This window comes from Hydractinia symbiolongicarpus, chromosome 10, assembly GCF_029227915.1.
Source record: "Hydractinia symbiolongicarpus strain clone_291-10 chromosome 10, HSymV2.1, whole genome shotgun sequence".
Taxonomy (NCBI): domain Eukaryota; kingdom Metazoa; phylum Cnidaria; class Hydrozoa; order Anthoathecata; family Hydractiniidae; genus Hydractinia; species Hydractinia symbiolongicarpus.
This window is the reverse complement of record NC_079884.1, coordinates 25037170-25057689: the sequence shown is the minus strand read 5'-3', so window position 1 is coordinate 25057689 and position 20520 is coordinate 25037170. Positions and strand designations below refer to the sequence as shown.

The 20520-nt window shown below is 41.5% G+C and overlaps 1 protein-coding gene across 1 annotated transcript; it reads right to left on the bottom strand.

The window, feature by feature from the left end:
* Positions 1 to 13497: 13497 nt before the first annotated feature.
* Positions 13498 to 19914, bottom strand: LOC130613006 (uncharacterized). Its single transcript, XM_057434331.1, has 9 exons — positions 18014 to 19914; positions 17871 to 17939; positions 17250 to 17315; positions 17070 to 17158; positions 16878 to 16983; positions 16691 to 16799; positions 16535 to 16620; positions 15865 to 16062; positions 13498 to 15158 (listed from the first exon to the last, which is right to left on the bottom strand). Exons 1-9 carry the CDS (start codon positions 18182 to 18184, stop codon positions 15120 to 15122), a joined length of 933 nt encoding a protein of 310 aa, XP_057290314.1. The 5' UTR covers positions 18185 to 19914; the 3' UTR covers positions 13498 to 15119.
* Between the last annotated feature and the right edge of the window lie 606 nt (positions 19915 to 20520).

Here is a 20520-nt window from a genome sequence, read left to right as displayed (position 1 = left end):
CCATACCTGATTTTTTCTCTACCCTCTATGGCGTTGCCAGATATTTGCACGCCCAGAACTGTAGAGGGGTACAGAATAATTCAGGCATTCATACCTGATTTTTTCTGTACCCCCTGTGGCGTTGCCAGATATTTGCACGCCCAGAACTGTAGGGGGTACAGAATAATTCAGGCATTCATACCTGATTTTTTCAGTACCCCCTATGGCGTTGCCAGATATCGTACGCCTAGAACTGTAGGGGGGTACAGAATAATTCAGGCATTAATACCTGATTTTTTCTGTACCCCCTATGGCGTTGCCAGATATTTATACGCCCAAAACAGTAGGGGGGGTACAGGATAATTCAGGCATCCATACCTGATTTTTTCTGTACCCTCTATGGCGTTGCCAGATATTTGCACGCCCACAACTGTAGGGGGGTACAGAATAATTCAGGCATTCATACCTGATTTTTTCTGTACCCCCTGTGGCGTTGCCAGATATTGTACGCCTAGAACTGTAGGGGGGTACAGAATAATTCAGGCATCCATACCTGATTTTTTCTGTACCCCCCATGGCGTACCCAGATATTTGTACGCCCAGAACTGTAGGGGGGTACAGAATAATTCAGGCATCCATACCTGATTTTTTCTGTACCCCCTTCGCCGTTGCCAGATACTTCTACGCCAAGAACTGTAAGGGTGTACAGAATATTTCAGGCATCCATACCTGCTTTTTTCTGTAGCCCCCATGGCGTACCCGGATATTTGTACTCCCAGAACTGTGGGGGGGGGGGGGGGGTACAGAATAATTCAGGCATCCATACCTGATTTTTTTTGTACCCCCTATGGGGTTGCCATATATTTGAACGCCCAGAACTTTAGGGGGTACAGAATAATTCAGGCATTCATACCTGATTTTTTCTGTACCCCCTATGGCGTTGCCAGATATTGTACGCCTAGAACTGTAGGGGGGGACAGAATAATTCAGGCATTAATACATGATTTTTTCTGTACCCCCTATGACGTTGCCAGACATTTATACGCCCAAAACTGTAGGGGTACAGAATACCTCAGGCATCCATACCTGATTTTTTCTGTACCCTCCCTGGCGTTGCCAGATATTTGCACGCCTAGAACTGTAGGGGGGTACAGAATAATTCCGGCATCCATACCTGATTTTTTCTGTACCCCCCATGGCGTACCCAGATATTTGCACGCCCAGAACTGTAAGGGGTACAGATTAATTCAGGCATTCATACCTGATTTTTTCTGTACCCCCTATGGCGTTGCCAGATATTGTACGCCTAGAACTGTAGGGGGGTACAGAATAATTCAGGCATTAATACCTGATTTTTTCTGTACCCCTTATGGCGTTACCAGATGTTTGTACGCCCAGCACTGTAGGGGGTACAGAATAATTCAGGCATTCATACGTGATTTTTTTTGTACCCCCTATGGCGTTGCCAGATGTTTGTACGACCAGCACTGTAGGTGGGTACAGAATAATTCAGGCATTAATACCTGATTTTTTCTGTACCCCCTATGGCGTTGCCAGATATTTATACGCCCAAAACAGTAGGGGGGTACAGAATAATTCAGGCATCCATACCTGATTTTTTCTGTACCCCCTATGGCGTTGCCAGATATTGTACGCCTAGAACTGTAGGGGGGTACAGAATAATTCAGGCATTAATACCTGATTTTTTCTGTACCCCTTATGGCGTTACCAGATGTTTGTACGCCCAGCACTGTAGGGGGTACAGAATAATTCAGGCATTCATACGTGATTTTTTTTGTACCCCCTATGGCGTTGCCAGATGTTTGTACGACCAGCACTGTAGGGGGGTACAGAATAATTCAGGCATCCATACCTGATTTTTTCTGTACCCCCCATGGCGTACCCAGATATTTGTACGCCCAGAACTGTAGGGGGGTACAGAATAATTCAGGCATCCATACCTGATTTTTTCTGTACCCCCTATGGCGTTGCCAGATATTTGCACGCCCAGAACTGTAGGGGGTACAGAATATTTCAGGCATTCATACCTGATTTTTTCTGTACCCCCTATGGCGTTGCCAGATATTGTACGCCTAGAACTGTAGGGGGTACAGAATAATTCAGGCATTAATACCTGATTTTTTCTGTACCCCCTATGGCGTTGCCAGATATTTATACGCCCAAAACAGTACGTGGGTACAGGATAATTCAGGCATCCATACCTGATTTTTTCTGTACCCTTCATGGCGTTGCCAGATATTTGCACGCCCAGAACTGAAGGGGGAGGGGGGGGGGTACAGAATAATTCAGGCATTCATACATGATTTTTTCTGTACCCCCTGTGGCGTTGCCAGATATTGTACGCCTAGAACTGTAGGGGGGTACAGAATAATTCAGGCATCCATACGTGATTTCTTCTGTACCCCCTTTCCCGTTGCCAGATACTTCTACGCCAAGAACTGCAAGGGGGTACAGAATAATTCAGGCATTCATACCTGATTTTTTCTGTACCCCCTGTGGCGTTGCCAGATATTGTACGCCTAGAACTGTAGGAGGGTACAGAATAATTCAGGCATCCATACCTGATTTTTTCTGTACCCCCCATGGCGTACCCAGATATTTGTACGCCCAGAACTGTAGGGGGGTACAGAATAATTCAGGCATCCATACGTGATTTTTTCTGTACCCCCTATGGCGTTGCCAGATATTTGCACGCCCAGAACTGTAGGAGGTACAGAATAATTCAGGCATTCATACCTGATTTTTTCTGTACCCCCTGTGGCGTTGCCAGATATTGTACGCCTAGAACTGTAGGGGGGTACAGAATAATTCAGGCTTCCATACATGATTTTTTCTGTACCCCCCATGGCGTACCCAGATATTTGTACGCCCTGAACTGTTGGGGGGTACAGAATAATTCAGGCATCCATACGTGATTTTTTCTGTACGCCCTATGGCGTTGCCAGATATTTGCACGCCCAGAACTGTAGGGGGTACATAATAATTCAGGCATCCATACCTGATTTTTTCTGTACCCCCCATGGCGTACCCAGATATTTGTACGCCCAGAACTGTAGGGGGGTACAGAATAATTCAGGCATCCATACCTGATTTTTTCTGTACCCCCTATGGCGTTGCCAGATATTTGCACGCCCAGAACTGTAGGGGGTACAGAATAATTCAGGCATTCATACCTGATTTTTTCTGTACCCCCTATGGCGTTGCCAGATATTGTACGCCTAGAACTGTAGGGGGGTACAGAATAATTCAGGCATTAATACCTGATTTTTTCTGTACCCCCTATGGCGTTGCCAGATATTTATATGCCCAAAACAGTAGGGGGGTACAGGATAATTCAGGCATCCATACCTGATTTTTTCTGTACCCTCCATGGCGTTGCCAGATATTTGCACGCCCAGAACTGAAGGGGGGTACAGAATAATTCAGGCATTCATACCTGATTTTTTCTGTAGCCCCCATGGCGTACCCGGATATTTGTACGCCCAGAACTGTGGGGGGGGGGTTAAGAATAATTCAGGCATCCATACCTGATTTTTTCTGTACCCCCTATGGGGTTGCCATATATTTGCACGCCCAGAACTGTAGGGGGTACAGAATAATTCAGGCATTCATACCTGATTTTTTCTGTACCCCCTATGGCGTTGCCAGATATTTATACGCCCAAAACAGTAGGGGGGTACAGAATAATTCAGGCATCCATACCTGATTTTTTCTGTACCCTCTATGGCGTTGCCAGATATTTATACGCCCAAAACTGTAGGGGGGTACAGAAAAATTCAGGCATCCATACCTGATTTTTTCTGTACCCTCTATGGCGTTGCCAGATATTTGCACGCCCAGAACTGTAAGGGTGTACAGAATAATTCAGGCATCCATACCTGATTTTTTCTGTAGCCCCCATGGCGTACCCAGATATTTGTACGCCCAGAACTGTAGGGGGGTACAGAATAATTCAGGCGTCCATACCTGATTTTTTCTGTACCCCCTATGGCGTAGCCAGATATTTGCACGCCCAGAACTGTAGGGGTTACAGAATAATTCAGGCATTCATACCTGATTTTTTCTGCACCCCCTATCGCGTTGCCAGATATTGTACGCCTAGAACTGTAGGGAGGGTACAGAATAATTCAAACATTAATACCTGATTTTTTCTGTACACCCTATCGCGTTGCCAGATATTTGCACGCCCAGAACTGTAGGGGGTACAGAATAATTCAGGCATTCATACCTGATTTTTTCTGTACCCCTATGGCGTTGCCGGATAGTGTACGCCTAGAACTGTAGGGGGATACAGAATAATTCAGGCATTAATACCTGACTTTTTCTGTACCCCCTATGGCGTTACCAGATATTTGTACGCCCAGAATTGTAGGTGGGTACAGAATAATTCAGGCATCCATACCTGATTATTTCTGTACCCCTTATGACGTTACCAGATGTTTGTACGCCCAGCACTGTAGGGGGTACAGAATAATTCAGGCATTCATACGTGATTTTTTTTGTGCCCCCTATGGCGTTGCCAGATGTTTGTACGACCAGCACTGAGGGGGTACAGAATAATTCAGGCATTCATACGTGATTTCTTCTGTACCCCCTTTGCCGTTGCCAGATACTTCTACGCCCAGAACTGTAAGGAGGTACAGAATAATTCAGGCATCCATACCTGATTTTTTCTGTACCCCCATGGCGTACCCAGATATTTGTACGCCCAGAACTGTAGGGGGGTACAGAATAATTCGGGCATCCATACCTGATTTTTTCTGTACCCCCTATGACGTTGCCAGATATTTGCACGCCCAGAACTGTAGGGGGTACAGAATAATTCAGGCATTCATACCTGATTTTTTCTGTACCCCCTATGGCGTTGCCAGATATTGTACGCCTAGAACTGTAGGGGGGTACAGAATAATACAGGCATTAATACCTGATTTTTTCTGTACCCCCTATGGCGTTGCCAGATATTTATACGTCCAAAACAGTAGGGGGGTACAGGATAATTCAGGCATCCATACCTGATTTTTTCTGTACCCTCTAAGGCGTTGCCAGATATTTGCACGCCAAGAACTGTAGGGGGGTACAGAATAATTCAGGCATTCATACCTGATTTTTTCTGTACCCCCTGTGGCGTTGCCAGATATTGTACGCCTAGAACTGTAGGGGGGTACAGAATAATTCAGGCATCCATACCTGACTTTTTCTGTACCCCCCATGGCGTACCCAGATATTTGTACGCCCAGAACTGTAGGGGGATACAGAATAATTCAGGCATCCATACGTGATTTTTTCTGTACCCCCTATGGCGTTGCCAGATATTTGCACGCCCAGAACTGTAGGGGGTACAGAATAATTCAGGCATACATACCTGATTTTTTCTGTACTCCCTATGGCGTTGCCAGATATTGTACGCCTAGAACTGTAGGGGGGTACAGAATAATTCAGGCATTAATACCTGATTTTTTCTGTACCCTCTATGGCGTTGCCAGATATTTGCACGCCCAGAACTGTAGGGGGTACAGAATAATTCAGGCATTCATACCTGATTTTTTCTGTACCCCCTGTGGCGTTGCCAGATATTGTACGCCTAGAACTGTAGGGGGGTACAGAATAATTCCGGCATCCATATCTGATTTTTTCTGTACCCCCCATGGCGTACCCAGATATTTGTACGCCCAGAACTGTAGGGGGTACAGAATAATTCAGGCATCCATACCTGATTTTTTCTGTATCCCCTTCGCCGTTGCCAGATACTTCTACGCCAAGAACTGTAAGGGTGTACAGAATAATTCAGGCATCCATACCAGATTTTTTCTGTAGCCCCCATGGCGTACCCGGATATTTGTACGCCCAGAACTGTGGGGGGGTACAGAATATTTCAGGCATCCATACCTGATTTTTTCTGTACCCCCTATGGCGTTGCCAGATATTTGCACGCCCAGAACTGTAGGGGGTACAGAATAATTCAGGCATTCATACCTGATTTTTTCTGTACCCCCTATGGCGTTTCCAGATATTGTACGCCTAGAACTGTAGGGGGGTACAGAATAATTCAGGCATTAATACGTGATTTTTTCTGTACCCCCTATGACGTTGCCAGACATTTATACGCCCAAAACTGTAGGGGGGTACAGATTAATTCAGGCATCCATACCTGATTTTTTCTGTACCCTCTATGGCGTTGCCAGATATTTGCACGCCCAGAACTGTAGGGGGGTACAGAATAATTCAGGCATTCATACCTGATTTTTTCTGTACCCCCTATGGCGTTGCCAGATATTGTACGCCTAGAACTGTAGGGGGGTAAAGAATAATTCAGGCATCCGTACCTGATTTTTTCTGTACCCCCTATGGCGTTACCAGATATTTGTACGCCCAGAATTGTAGGGGGGTACAGAATAATTCAGGCATTCATACCTGATTTTTTCTGTACCCCTTATGGCGTTACCAGATGTTTGTACGCCCAGCACTGTAGGGGGTACAGAATAATTCAGGCATTCATACGTGATTTTTTTTGTACCCCCTATGGCGTTGCCAGATGTTTGTACGACCAGCACTGTAGGGGGTACAGAATAATTCAGGCATTCATACGTGATTTCATCTGTACCCCTTTTGCCGTTGCCAGATACTTCTACGCTCAGAACTGTAAGGGGATACAGAATAATTCAGGCATCCATACCTGATTTTTTCTGTACCCCCCATGGCGTACCCAGATATTTGTACGCCCAGAACTGTAGGGGGGGACAGAATAATTCAGGGATCCATACCTGATTTTTTCTGTACCCCCTATGGCGTTACCAGATATTTGTACGCCCAGAATTGTAGGGGGGTACAGAATAATTCAGGCATTCATACCTGATTTTTTCTGTACCCCTTATGGCGTTACCAGATGTTTGTACGCCCAGCACTGTAGGGGGTACAGAATAATTCAGGCATTCATACGTGATTTTTTTTGTACCCCCTATGGCGTTGCCAGATGTTTGTACGACCAGCACTGTAGGGGGTACAGAATAATTCAGGCATTCATACGTGATTTCATCTGTACCCCCTTTGCCGTTGCCAGATACTTCTACGCTCAGAACTGTAAGGGGATACAGAATAATTCAGGCATCCATACCTGATTTTTTCTGTACCCCCCATGGCGTACCCAGATACTTGTACGCCCAGAACTGTAGGGGGGGACAGAATAATTCAGGCATCCATACCTGATTTTTTCTGTACCCCCTATGGCGTTGCCAGATATTTGCACGCCCAGAACTGTAGGGGGTACAGAATAATTCAGGCATTCATACCTGGTTTTTTCTGTACCCCCTATGGCGTTGCCAGATATTGTACGCCTAGAACTGTAGGGGGGTACAGAATAATTCAGGCATTAATACCTGATTTTTTCTGTACCCCCTATTGCGTTGCCAGATATTTATACGCCCAAAACATTAGGGGAGTACAGGATAATTCAGGCATCCATACCTGATTTTTTCTGTACCCTCCATGGCGTTGCCAGATATTTGCACGCCCAGAACTGAAGGGGGGGTACAGAATAATTCAGGCATTCATACATGATTTTTTCTGTACCCCCTGTGGCGTTGCCAGATATTGTACGCCTAGAACTGTAGGGGGGTACAGAATAATTCTGGCATCCATACCTGATTTTTTCTGTACCCTCCATGCTGTACCCAGATATTTGTACGCCCAGAACTGTAGGGGGGTACAGAATAATTCAGGCATCCATACGTGATTTCTTCTGTACCCCCTTTCCCGTTGCCAGATACTTCTACGCCAAGAACTGCAAGGGGGTACAGAATAATTCAGGCATTCATACCTGATTTTTTCTGTACCCTCTATGGCGTTGCCAGATATTTGCACGCCCAGAACTGTAGGGGGGTACAGAATAATTCAGGCATTCATACCTGATTTTTTCTGTACCCCCTGTGGCGTTGCCAGATATTGTACGCCTAGAACTGTAGGGGGGTACAGAATAATTCAGGCATCCATACCTGATTTTTTCTGTACCCCCCATGGCGTACCCAGATATTTGTACGCCCAGAACTGTAGGGGGGTACAGAATAATTCAGGCGTCCGTACCTGATTTTTTCTGTACCCCCTATGGCGTAGCCAGATATTTGCACGCCCAGAACTGTAGGGGTTACAGAATAATTCAGGCATTCATACCTGATTTTTTCTGCACCCCCTATCGCGGTGCCAGATATTGTACGCCTAGAACTGTAGGGAGGGTACAGAATAATTCAAGCATTAATACCTGATTTTTTCTGTACACCCTATCGCGTTGCCAGATATTTGCACGCCCAGAACTGTAGGGGGTACAGAATAATTCAGGCATTCATACCTGATTTTTTCTGTACCCCTATGGCGTTGCCGGATAGTGTACGCCTAGAACTGTAGGGGGATACAGAATAATTCAGGCATTAATACCTGACTTTTTCTGTACCCCCTATGGCGTTACCAGATATTTGTACGCCCAGAATTGTAGGTGGGTACAGAATAATTCAGGCATCCATACCTGATTATTTCTGTACCCCTTATGACGTTACCAGATGTTTGTACGCCCAGCACTGTAGGGGGTACAGAATAATTCAGGCATTCATTCGTGATTTTTTTGTGCCCACTATGGCGTTGCCAGATGTTTGTACGACCAGCACTGAGGGGGTACAGAATAATTCAGGCATTCATACGTGATTTCTTCTGTACCCCCTTTGCCGTTGCCAGATACTTCTACGCCCAGAACTGTAAGGAGGTACAGAATAATACAGGCATTAATACCTGATTTTTTCTGTACCCCCTATGGCGTTGCCAGATATTTATACGCCCAAAACAGTAGGGGGGTACAGGATAATTCAGGCATCCATACCTGATTATTTCTGTACCCCTTATGACGTTACCAGATGTTTGTACGCCCAGCACTGTAGGGGGTACAGAATAATTCAAGCATCCATACCTGATTTTTTCTGTACCCCCTATGACGTTGCCAGATATTTGCACGCCCAGAACTGTAGGGGGTACAGAATAATTCAGGCATTCATACCTGATTTTTTCTGTACCCCCTATGGCGTTGCCAGATATTGTACGCCTAGAACTGTAGGGGGGTACAGAATAATACAGGCATTAATACCTGATTTTTTCTGTACCCCCTATGGCGTTGCCAGATATTTATACGCCCAAAACAGTAGGGGGGTACAGGATAATTCAGGCATCCATACCTGATTTTTTCTGTGCCCTCTAAGGCGTTGCCAGATATTTGCACGCCAAGAACTGTAGGGGGGTACAGAATAATTCAGGCATTCATACCTGATTTTTTCTGTACCCCCTGTGGCGTTGCCAGATATTGTACGCCTAGAACTGTAGGGGGGTACAGAATAATTTAGGCATCCATACCTGATTTTTTCTGTACCCCCCATGGCGTACCCAGATATTTGTACGCCCAGAACTGTAGGGGGATACAGAATAATTCAGGCATCCATACGTGCTTTTTTCTGTACCCCCTATGGCGTTGCCAGATATTTGCACGCCCAGAACTGTAGGGGGTACAGAATAATTCAGGCATACATACCTGATTTTTTCTGTACTCCCTATGGCGTTGCCAGATATTGTACGCCTAGAACTGTAGGGGGGTACAGAATAATTCAGGCATTAATACCTGATTTTTTCTGTACCCTCTATGGCGTTGCCAGATATTTGCACGCCCAGAACTGTAGGGGGTACAGAATAATTCAGGCATTCATACCTGATTTTTCTGTACCCCCTGTGGCGTTGCCAGATATTGTACGCCTAGAACTGTAGGGGGTACAGAATAATTCCGGCATCCATACCTGATTTTTTCTGTACCCCCCATGGCGTACCCAGATATTTGTACGCCCAGAACTGTAGGGGTTACAGAATAATTCAGGCATCCATTCCTGATTTTTTCTGTACCCCCTTCGCCGTTGCCAGATACTTCTACGCCAAGAACTGTAAGGGTGTACAGAATAATTCAGGCATCCATACCTGATTTTTTCTGTAGCCCCCATGGCGTACCCGGATATTTGTACGCCCAGAACTGTGGGGGGGGTACAGAATATTTTAGGTATCCATACCTGATTTTTTCTGTACCCCCTATGGCGTTGCCAGATATTTGCACGCCCAGAACTGTAGGGGGTACAGAATAATTCAGGCATCCATACCTGATTTTTTCTGTACCCCCCATGGCGTACCCAGATATTTGTACGCCCAGAACTGTAGGGGGATACAGAATAATTCAGGCATCCATACGTGATTTTTTCTGTACCCCCTATGGCGTTGCCAGATATTTGCACGCCCAGAACTGTAGGGGGTACAGAATAATTCAGGAATACATACCTGATTTTTTCTGTACTCCCTATGGCGTTGCCAGATATTGTACGCCTAGAACTGAAGGGGGGGTACAGAATAATTCAGGCATTCATACATGATTTTTTCTGTACCCCCTGTGGCGTTGCCAGATATTGTACGCCTAGAACTGTAGGCGGGTACTGAAAAATTCTGGCATCCATACCTGATTTTTTCTGTACCCCCCATGGCGTACCCAGATATTTGTACGCCCAGAACTGTAGGGGGGTACAGAATAATTCAGGCATCCATACGTGATTTCTTCTGTACCCCCTTTCCCGTTGCCAGATACTTCTACGCCAAGAACTGCAAGGGGGTACAGAATAATTCAGGCATTCATACCTGATTTTTTCTGTACCCCCTGTGGCGTTGCCAAATATTGTACGCCTAGAACTGTAGGGGGGTACAGAATAATTCAGGCATCCATACCTGATTTTTTCTGTACCCCCCATGGCGTACCCAGATATTTGTACGCCCAGAACTGTAGGGGGGTACAGAATAATTCAGGCATCCATACGTGATTTTTTCTGTACCCCCTATGGCGTTGCCAGATATTTGCACGCCCAGAACTGTAGGAGGTACAGAATAATTCAGGCATTCATACCTGATTTTTTCTGTACCCCCTGTGGCGTTGCCAGATATTGTACGCCTAGAACTGTACGGGGGTACAGAATAATTCAGGCTTCCATACATGATTTTTTCTGTACCCCCCATGGCGTACCCAGATATTTGTACGCCCTGAACTGTTGGGGGATGCAGAATAATTCAGGCATCCATACGTGACTTTTTCTGTACGCCCTATGGCGTTGCCAGATATTTGCACGCCCAGAACTGTAGGGGGTACAGAATAATTCAGGCATTCATACCTGATTTTTTCTGTACCCCCTATGGCGTTGCCAGATATTGTACGCCTAGAACTGTAGGGGGGTACAGAATAATTCAGGCATTAATACCTGATTTTTTCTGTACCCCCTATGACGTTGCCAGACATTTATACACCCAAAACTGTAGGGGGGTACAGAATAATTCAGGCATCCATACCTGATTTTTTCTGTACCCTCTATGGCGTTGCCAGATATTTGCACGCCCAGAACTGTAGGGGGGTACAAAATAATTCAGGCATTCATACCTGATTTTTTCTGTACCCCCTGTGGCGTTGCCAGATATTGTACGCCTAGAACTGTAGGTGGGTACAGAATAATTCAGGCATCCATACCTGATTTTTTCTGTACCCCCCATGGCGTACCCAGATATTTGTACGCCCAGAACTGTAGGGGGGTACAGAATAATTCAGGCATCCATACCTGATTTTTTCTGTACCCCTATGGCGTTGCCAGATATTTGCACGCCCAGAACTGTAGGGGGTACAGAATAATTCAGGCATACATACCTGATTTTTTCTGTACCCCCTATCGCGTTGCCAGATATTTGCACGCCCAGAACTGTAGGTGGTACAGAATAATTCAGGCATTCATACCTGATTTTTTCTGTACCCCCTATGGCGTTACCAGATATTTGTACGCCCAGAATTGTAGGGGGGTACAGAATAATTCAGGCATTCATACCTGATTTTTTCTGTACCCCTTATGGCGTTACCAGATGTTTGTACGCCCAGCACTGTAGGGGGTACAGAATAATTCAGGCATTCATACGTGATTTTTTTTGTACCCCGTATGGCGTTGCCAGATGTTTGTACGACCAGCACTGTAGGGGGTACAGAATAATTCAGGCATTCATACGTGATTTCATCTGTACCCCCTTTGCCATTGCCAGATACTTCTACGCTCAGAACTGTAAGGGGATACAGAATAATTCAGGCATCCATACCTGATTTTTTCTGTAGCCCCCATGGCGTACCCGGATATTTGTACGCCCAGAACTGTGGGGGGGGTACAGAATATTTCAGGCATCCATACCTGATTTTTTCTGTACCCCCTATGGCGTTGCCAGATATTTGCACGCCCAGAACTGTAGGGGGTACAGAATAATTCAGGCATTCATACCTGATTTTTTCTGTACCCCCTATGGCGTTTCAAGATATTGTACGCCTAGAACTGTAGGGGGGGTACAGAATAATTCAGGCATTAATACGTGATTTTTTCTGTACCCCCTATGACGTTGCCAGACATTTATACGCCCAAAACTGTAGGGGGGTACAGATTAATTCAGGCATCCATACCTGATTTTTTCTGTACCCTCTATGGCGTTGCCAGATATTTGCACGCCCAGAACTGTAGGGGGGTACAGAATAATTCAGGCATTCATACCTGATTTTTTCTGTACCCCCTATGGCGTTGCCAGATATTGTACGCCTAGAACTGTAGGTGGGTAAAGAATAATTCAGGCATTAATACCTGATTTTTTCTGTACCCCCTATGGCGTTGCCAGATATTTATACGCCCAAAACAGTAGGGGGGTACAGGATAATTCAGGCATCCATACCTGATTTTTTCTGTACCCCGTATGGCGTTGCCAGATGTTTGTACGACCAGCACTGTAGGGGGTACAGAATAATTCAGGCATTCATACGTGATTTCATCTGTACCCCCTTTGCCATTGCCAGATACTTCTACGCTCAGAACTGTAAGGGGATACAGAATAATTCAGGCATCCATACCTGATTTTTTCTGTAGCCCCCATGGCGTACCCGGATATTTGTACGCCCAGAACTGTGGGGGGGTACAGAATATTTCAGGCATCCATACCTGATTTTTTCTGTACCCCCTATGGCGTTGCCAGATATTTGCACGCCCAGAACTGTAGGGGTTACAGAATAATTCAGGCATTCATACCTGATTTTTTCTGTACCCCCTATGGCGTTTCCAGATATTGTACGCCTAGAACTGTAGGGGGGTACAGAATAATTCAGGCATTAATACGTGATTTTTTCTGTACCCCCTATGACGTTGCCAGACATTTATACGCCCAAAACTGTAGGGGGGTACAGATTAATTCAGGCATCCATACCTGATTTTTTCTGTACCCTCTATGGCGTTGCCAGATATTTGCACGCCCAGAACTGTAGGGGGGTACAGAATAATTCAGGCATTCATACCTGATTTTTTCTGTACCCCCTATGGCGTTGCCAGATATTGTACGCCTAGAACTGTAGGGGGGTAAAGAATAATTCAGGCATTAATACCTGATTTTTTCTGTACCCCCTATGGCGTTGCCAGATATTTATACGCCCAAAACAGTAGGGGGGTACAGGATAATTCAGGCATCCATACCTGATTTTTTCTGTACCCTCCATGGCGTTGCCAGATATTTGCACGCCCAGAACTGTAGGGGGGTACAGAATAATTCAGGCATTCATACCTGATTTTTCTGTACCCCCTATGGCGTTGCCAGATATTGTACGCCTTTAACTGTAGGGGGGTACAGAATAATTCAGGCATCCGTACCTGATTTTTTCTGTACCCCCTATGGCGTTCCCTGCAAACCAGACGCGCTTCGCAACTTCGATCGATTTTGATACGCTGGTGTTTTCTATTTTCTGAAAATAATACGCATGCACATTAACGACTTGCCTTCCAGAACATGCTAACGATGTTATAGCTCCCAATCCCCTCTTTTCACCAAATGTGAACGACTAAGGCGAAGTGCACAGTCTATGAGTAGGCTAGAGTGTGCTGTGATATTTGATAGTCGTTTTTTTCATGGTGATCAACATAATACTTCTGGTCGCATTTCCAACCTCGTTTCTAGAGCTTCTTCTTCTTCTTTTTGACCTACTGGGGACGGTTCAGGTTCCGTCCCGATGTTAAGACCTAACAAGGCCAGGGGGGACGATTATGGCCGCGTTTTTTTATCCATATCCAGCCGTCATTCTTAAAATTACTCTTGATTTGATCCATTTTATCGTACGTACGTTCATAAAATAATGTTCACCCTAAATGCAAAACAGTATTTATGTATCATGAATGCTTTATATGCATTACATAATGAATTTTATATTATATGGCGCACGATCTTGACGCAGCGAATTGCGTACGTATGACCATTAGATTTCTCCTGCAGCGCAGATGTTAAAGACGCTGTCTTCTTCTTGTTCTTATTTATTCTTTTTGTGCGGAAAATATAAAAACACACATTTGATATGGCTATTCAAACGTTTGAAGTTAAGTGATTGTATCTTACAATAAAATATGAAGAAAAGGAACACCATTAGATCAACAGGAAAGTCTGACACATACACATATTCCGCTGTATTTTAAAGAACATTTTCGTCATAAAACAGTCATAAAATACAATCTCTATAAAAAAAACTTGATAATGCTAAAAATTCTTGTTTTTCCTTAAATCCACCCCGTTTTGTTTAAATATATCTAGGTTTTCTTTTGAGATGAAGACGTTCATCGGATTTAATATATTATTTGCTTCAAATCCTCTGCCCAAACACTTTTGATCTATGTGATAGTGCACATTTGTTTTCTTGCGTTTCCCGTGTGGTGCCTTTTCTCCTCTTAATAATCTCAATTCTGTTGTCATGACACACACATCTGTGCCTGTGAAATCTCCGCCACACCCGGCACATTTCCTCATGTAATTGTTTTTCCTTTTTATAACGAAGCAGCCCTCATCAACTTCATTTACGTTCTTCTAAAGGTGTATTTATTGGGTCAAACAAGGTTATACACACATTAATTTTAACAAAAAAGCTTTGTTTCTTTGCATAAAATGTTGTATAAAATCTTGAAAAATATTTTTTTTAAATTATACGTTGTCCACTTTATACACATGGGTTCATTATAGATTTCATAGAGCTAGACACATACCTTGACTGTACCGGTGTCTTGGTTATTCTAAAAATAATTTGTATATATAATAATAATACAGTATCATTTTTCTTCAAAGCCCCTGAAAAATGCATGTCTTAGATGTTACCACATCAATACATTAATTTAACGTTAGTTAATAAAAAGTCGTTAGTCCATTGAAACTAAACTGGGATTCACTCGTAGTTCACGTCAGCAAATTTTTTAAATCTCTATATTTTCTTAACCTTTATTGGTCTTTCACGTTTTCTTAAGTGTTTTAAGCTTTAAGTAATCAAATCCCTTAATATCAAATTTTACTGTCAAAGTGGATCTTCTAACGATTAGAATATGTTAATCAGTAATATTCCAAATAAAAGGAAAAAAGCTGCCCTAACCCTTAAGTAAGAGTTTTGATGATTACGATTTTTTAGATAATTGTATGTACTTTATGAGAATGGTTTCCTTTGTTAGGAGAATTCAACGATGACCTTCATATTGACCACAACACAAATTAAAGAAGCATTTAAATTGACGTGCTCTGATTTCGTAACATTTTTTTTATTTGATTGTTACCTTGCTGTAAGTAACTGATATTCATCCATCAAAACTTGTTTTATTTGTAGTTCAAGTTCTCGTACAAGGAGATTATAATACGTTCATTGTAAGGTTCCCTTTAACTTTGATTTGACACGCAAGAACAAAGCAGGCAGATGCATATCTATTTTTAGATAAACCTTACAAAAAGACGTACATTAATATCTTCGTCTTTTATGACAAGTACCTCCACTTTTTCATTTTTTTGTACAGTCCACAACTTCTCATTAAATTCCGGAGGAGCGACTTGCAGCATATCACAATTAAATGGGAAATTACTGTACGATTTTCTTAACGACTTGTGTAAACACTGCTGATGATACCACCTGGCTGGTAAGCAAGTATCGCAGCAAACCTATTAAATCAAACGACACGTTCAAACATAATTTTCGTTAGCAAAGGTAAAAAGATATTTATCAGGTATTACTGCAGTTTATATTTTTATTGGTTATTAGTCGTTTTTGCCCGTCCTTTATATATCGCATTTGGTGTTTCCGTAACAGACAGACAAACGATTAATATAGAGATTAGGCCTTATTCCGTGAAATATTCATGGGAGCTCACCTGTCGCAGAGAAGTCAGTAAAAATATATATTATTTGTTATTTGTAGCATGAATATTTTGCGTGTTGTTCAACATGGCCTGGTTTTGACAATAAACAGACAAAATACGGCTACTATACAGAAAACTAGTCCGGCGAACCCGTGGAAACATCCACGGGTTTGCTTATGCTTTATTTACTGCCTTTTGTGTTTCCGTAAAAATACTTTTTTCGTATGCAGACAGACCAAATAAGAGTATTAATAATATAGAAATATATCTCATACCCACGCATCAGTTGGTTTTCCTTGTACTTTAGGACCCTCTGCCTTTCCACATACTCGACATACGCTATTGCACCATCGTTCTTGACCTAAATATATTAAAGTCGTCAATTGCACCATCAAAAACAATTTGTAAGGTTAAAAAGAAATTCATCGTACCTCCCTCTTCAAGCAATTTTTTAACAATTTCCTCTCTGTAGGTTGTAACGCTTGATGTTGTTAAAGTTATTGGCACCTCTTGTTTTTCCAAAATAAGGCACTCTGCAAACTAAAACAAGCTATTGTTGTTACAAGTCTATTTGGACAAAGGGCTATTTTTATAAAGTGGTTTTTGAGTGATGCTTACTTTCAAACAGTATACACCACATGAAATGCTATCTTTCTGTCGTGCATGTGGCACAATTTCCACGTTAAAGTTATCTTCTATTTGATATTTCGCCGTAAGATAAGAACTAAGAAAGTACAGAATATAAAATCGTAAAGCGGTTTTTTAACTTAAAAATATATTCTTTTTAATTCATCATTAAATTCTACTTACTTCCATTGCTGTTCAACATTTACAATTTCTTCAGGTAATTCACCGAGTGGGTTGAAGTAAATTATGGTTGAAGCAGATGGAATAACAACCTGAAAGTAAGTACCAGCTGTTAGATGTATTTTGAAAGACAAGATACATGGTATTAATAAAACGCTAATAAACAAGTAAAGGTTTTGGTACCGAAAGCGTCCAGTGGTATCCTGAACAACGACAACCAATAATTTGATCGTATTTTGTTATATCACGCTGAAATAAAGTACTGCATTTAGAAACATGATACAAACTATTTACACCACCAGTAACATGTTTTTCAAGGCGGAGAAGGGCTGGCACGAAATGGGGTCTAACATGGTTGAGCGCTAATTTTACGTAAATAGCAGTATATTTTCAGTATTACTTTCTTTTTTTAATAAAATTCAAATGTCGAAATCATAACATGTGCGATCATGCTTTTTTAGTAAACTTATTTACTAAAAAAGTAGAGTAAAAGAAAATTGTTAACGCGATATTTTTTCCCATTCACAATTTGAATGATAATGATTTGACTTGTTAGTGATTTTATTCTTATTCTTTTTGATCACTTAAATTTAAAGTACGTAAAGATGCACTTACTTGGAACACCTTTTATTTTGTATAGTTATTTGTAGACATGCACGTGCTTTGAATAATAAAATTTTTTTATTCAGAAACTCTTATTTGGGAGATAGACTAAGATCGTAAGTTAAAGAGCTAAACTTTATGTGAGAGAGGTGTATAATGGATCTTAGCCCTAAATTTGCCTGAACGGTAAAAACCACTCACCTGTTTCATTTTTGACGCTGGTTCATCAAAAATCAGAGACATCTCGCCTGGAGTAATAATCTTTACACTCTGTGAAGAAAATATTTTTATCAATTTGTTTTAAGACACTTGAAAAGTTTAGAAAATAGAATTCAAATCGTTACCTTATGTTTACTTTGCCGGGAAAGAATACACAAATAGGTGTATATGACTTCGTCATTTACAGAGCTATGCAGAGCTTCCTTTAGTAAAACATCTGTTACCGGAGTACTTCCAAATTCAGGAAACAGGCTGAGAACAATTTTCTTTGTTTCCACTGATTTCAACGCAACCATTTCTACATAAAAATACTTAATATCTCATAACATGTGGATTGTGTAATATTTAACTATCTATTGTAGCAGCACACCTTTACAACATTTTAATATCGCAATAGCTTAAATGATAAGTTTCATTCTTTTAAAGGAAAAAGTACACTCTTGCTGTTGTAACACTTGTTCTAGTAGAATCTAATTATCACAGAAGACAAATGTTTGGTAGTTTTTATCAAATTTTTAAATCCAAATTCGCTTTATTAATTCATATAATAAATTTCCCAGATATTCTCTCTTTCAGGATCTGCGGCAAATTCTTCCAAACCAAAATTTGAATTTATATACAGAAATGCTAGAAGTTTTTTCCATATCGCTTCGAATTAGACATCTTGGACTTCTAAATACACCAGTAGGCAAAAATTGAAGTTTTTTTTACAGGGAAAACAAATCTTCTCCGTAAAAAGACAAATGAATAATAAGTAAACGTTTTAAAGTTGTATTTTTTTATTTTATAAGAATTTTTAATTAATTATTTTTTAATCAATCATGTACAGTACATGAAAAGATTACAAATGATACACACTTACGTTCATGAACCGTTGCTGCACAAAAACACACCCCATTTGTGTTCGAATCCATGTCCATTTCATCTAAAAAAAAGAGATATAGAGATCATCTAAAGTCAGGTGGTGATTTTTTCCAGTGCAGGATAAATCTTGCGAATCCAATCAGGCAAAAAATATGCGTCAGGCTTTAGTCACATGTTAAAAGTTCTACATAAAGGAAAATTGGAAAAAGCTATCACGAAACTTTATTAAATCAGCTTTACTTTATATAATAAAATGTGATTTCATTGCACAGTTGCAATTCTATTTTAATTAGCAAATCTATGTAATAATAGCCTTACTTCGTCTGTCTGTCTATGCGCCTCCGCCTATGCAGACCCCCCGCTGAGTTAGAAACTAATGTTGCGGTAACACGAATATCAAATGCGGTATATTTTTATCCACTTTGTTGCCACGGCTGAATATAAAGGACGAGCGACCCCGTGGATTTTTCCACGGATTAACGACTAGTCTCTTTAGTAATAGCCGTCTTCTTTTTGTGTGTCCGCAAAAGACGCGTTCTGTTATGGAAACATGAAATTTTTATAATACGCACGAATGCAAAATGCGATATATGTTTGTCTATTTTGTTGCAACGAGTAAATTTAAAGGACGGGCGAACCTGTGGACGACAAGTCTATATTGTAATACCCGTATACGTCTGTCTGTCACGCAAAATAGTACCGCAAGTAGCAAGATGCAATATCTCTCCTAAATATTATAAACAGTAGACAAGCTCACAAATAAAAGGCCCATAAACTATCATTTTCCCTCTTAAACTGTCAGATTACATACCAATAATGTTCTGATATAAATAAAGGCTAAAAGCAACAGTGCGACAAATGACACACACGCACACAAAAAGAATGACTTGAAATGTCTTTATTTTACTTTTCTTGAGCCAAAAAAGTCTAAGATGAAAGCGCAATATTGGATTAGGAAAAAATAAAATAATAAATAAAAAAAAACAATTTAATTATCTCAAAAGATATAAATAAAAAAATGTTAATGGAATAATACCGTTATCGATCTTTTTTGTCTGCTTCTCTTCAGCTTTGATATTTAGGCCAGTAGCTAATAGATTGAACAAAATGATAACAACAATACCAAATATACACCACCAGTAACATAGTTTTCAAGGCGGAGAAGGGTGGTACGAAATGGGGTCTAACATGGTTGAGCGCTAAAAACGGTTTGAGTTTAGAGCGACAATAATATCTTCAAATTGCTTCAGAATACAGCAAAAGGTGGGGTCCTACTGGACACACCAGCGGGTACAATTATCGCTAAACTTCACATTTCTTTTATAGATAAAGAAATAGTAACTGAGGAGTACCGCTATAAGTACCATCAGCCTGTTCCTTGTTGTTAAATTCTGTTGTTGGTTCAGAAACTAAGATAAAAAATAAAACAATGATAAGTATAAGATTAACATATATTCCGACTCTTTTGATAAGAAAAATTTTTGTACTAACCACATCTCAAAATATCTTCATCAGATATTTCATCTGTGACATCAGCTATTAAACGCCCTTCTAGCAATGAAAAATCAGGTAATAGAGGTTACTTCTTTGAACAAGTAATGACAAATAAGTGCTTTAATACAAACGTAGGCGCGATTGAACATTTCCTCATAAAATGATTGGATAAAATCAATTGGATATATGTGGACACGGAGTACGGAAGGCAGAGTTTTTAACAGTCAACAAAAAAGTCAAATAACTCTTTAGCTTTCCGCATAACACTTGGAAT

Coding starts and splice junctions, on each gene's coding strand:
- LOC130613006 (XM_057434331.1), bottom strand. CDS start 18,184: ATGGTTGCGTTGAAATCAGTGGAAACAAAGAAAATTGTTCTCAGCCTG. Junction 17,940..18,013: donor CCCGGCAAAGTAAACATAAG/GTAACGATTTGA, acceptor TTTTCTTCACAG/AGTGTAAAGATTATTACTCC. Junction 17,159..17,249: donor GATACCACTGGACGCTTTCG/GTACCAAAACCT, acceptor ACTTACTTTCAG/GTTGTTATTCCATCTGCTTC.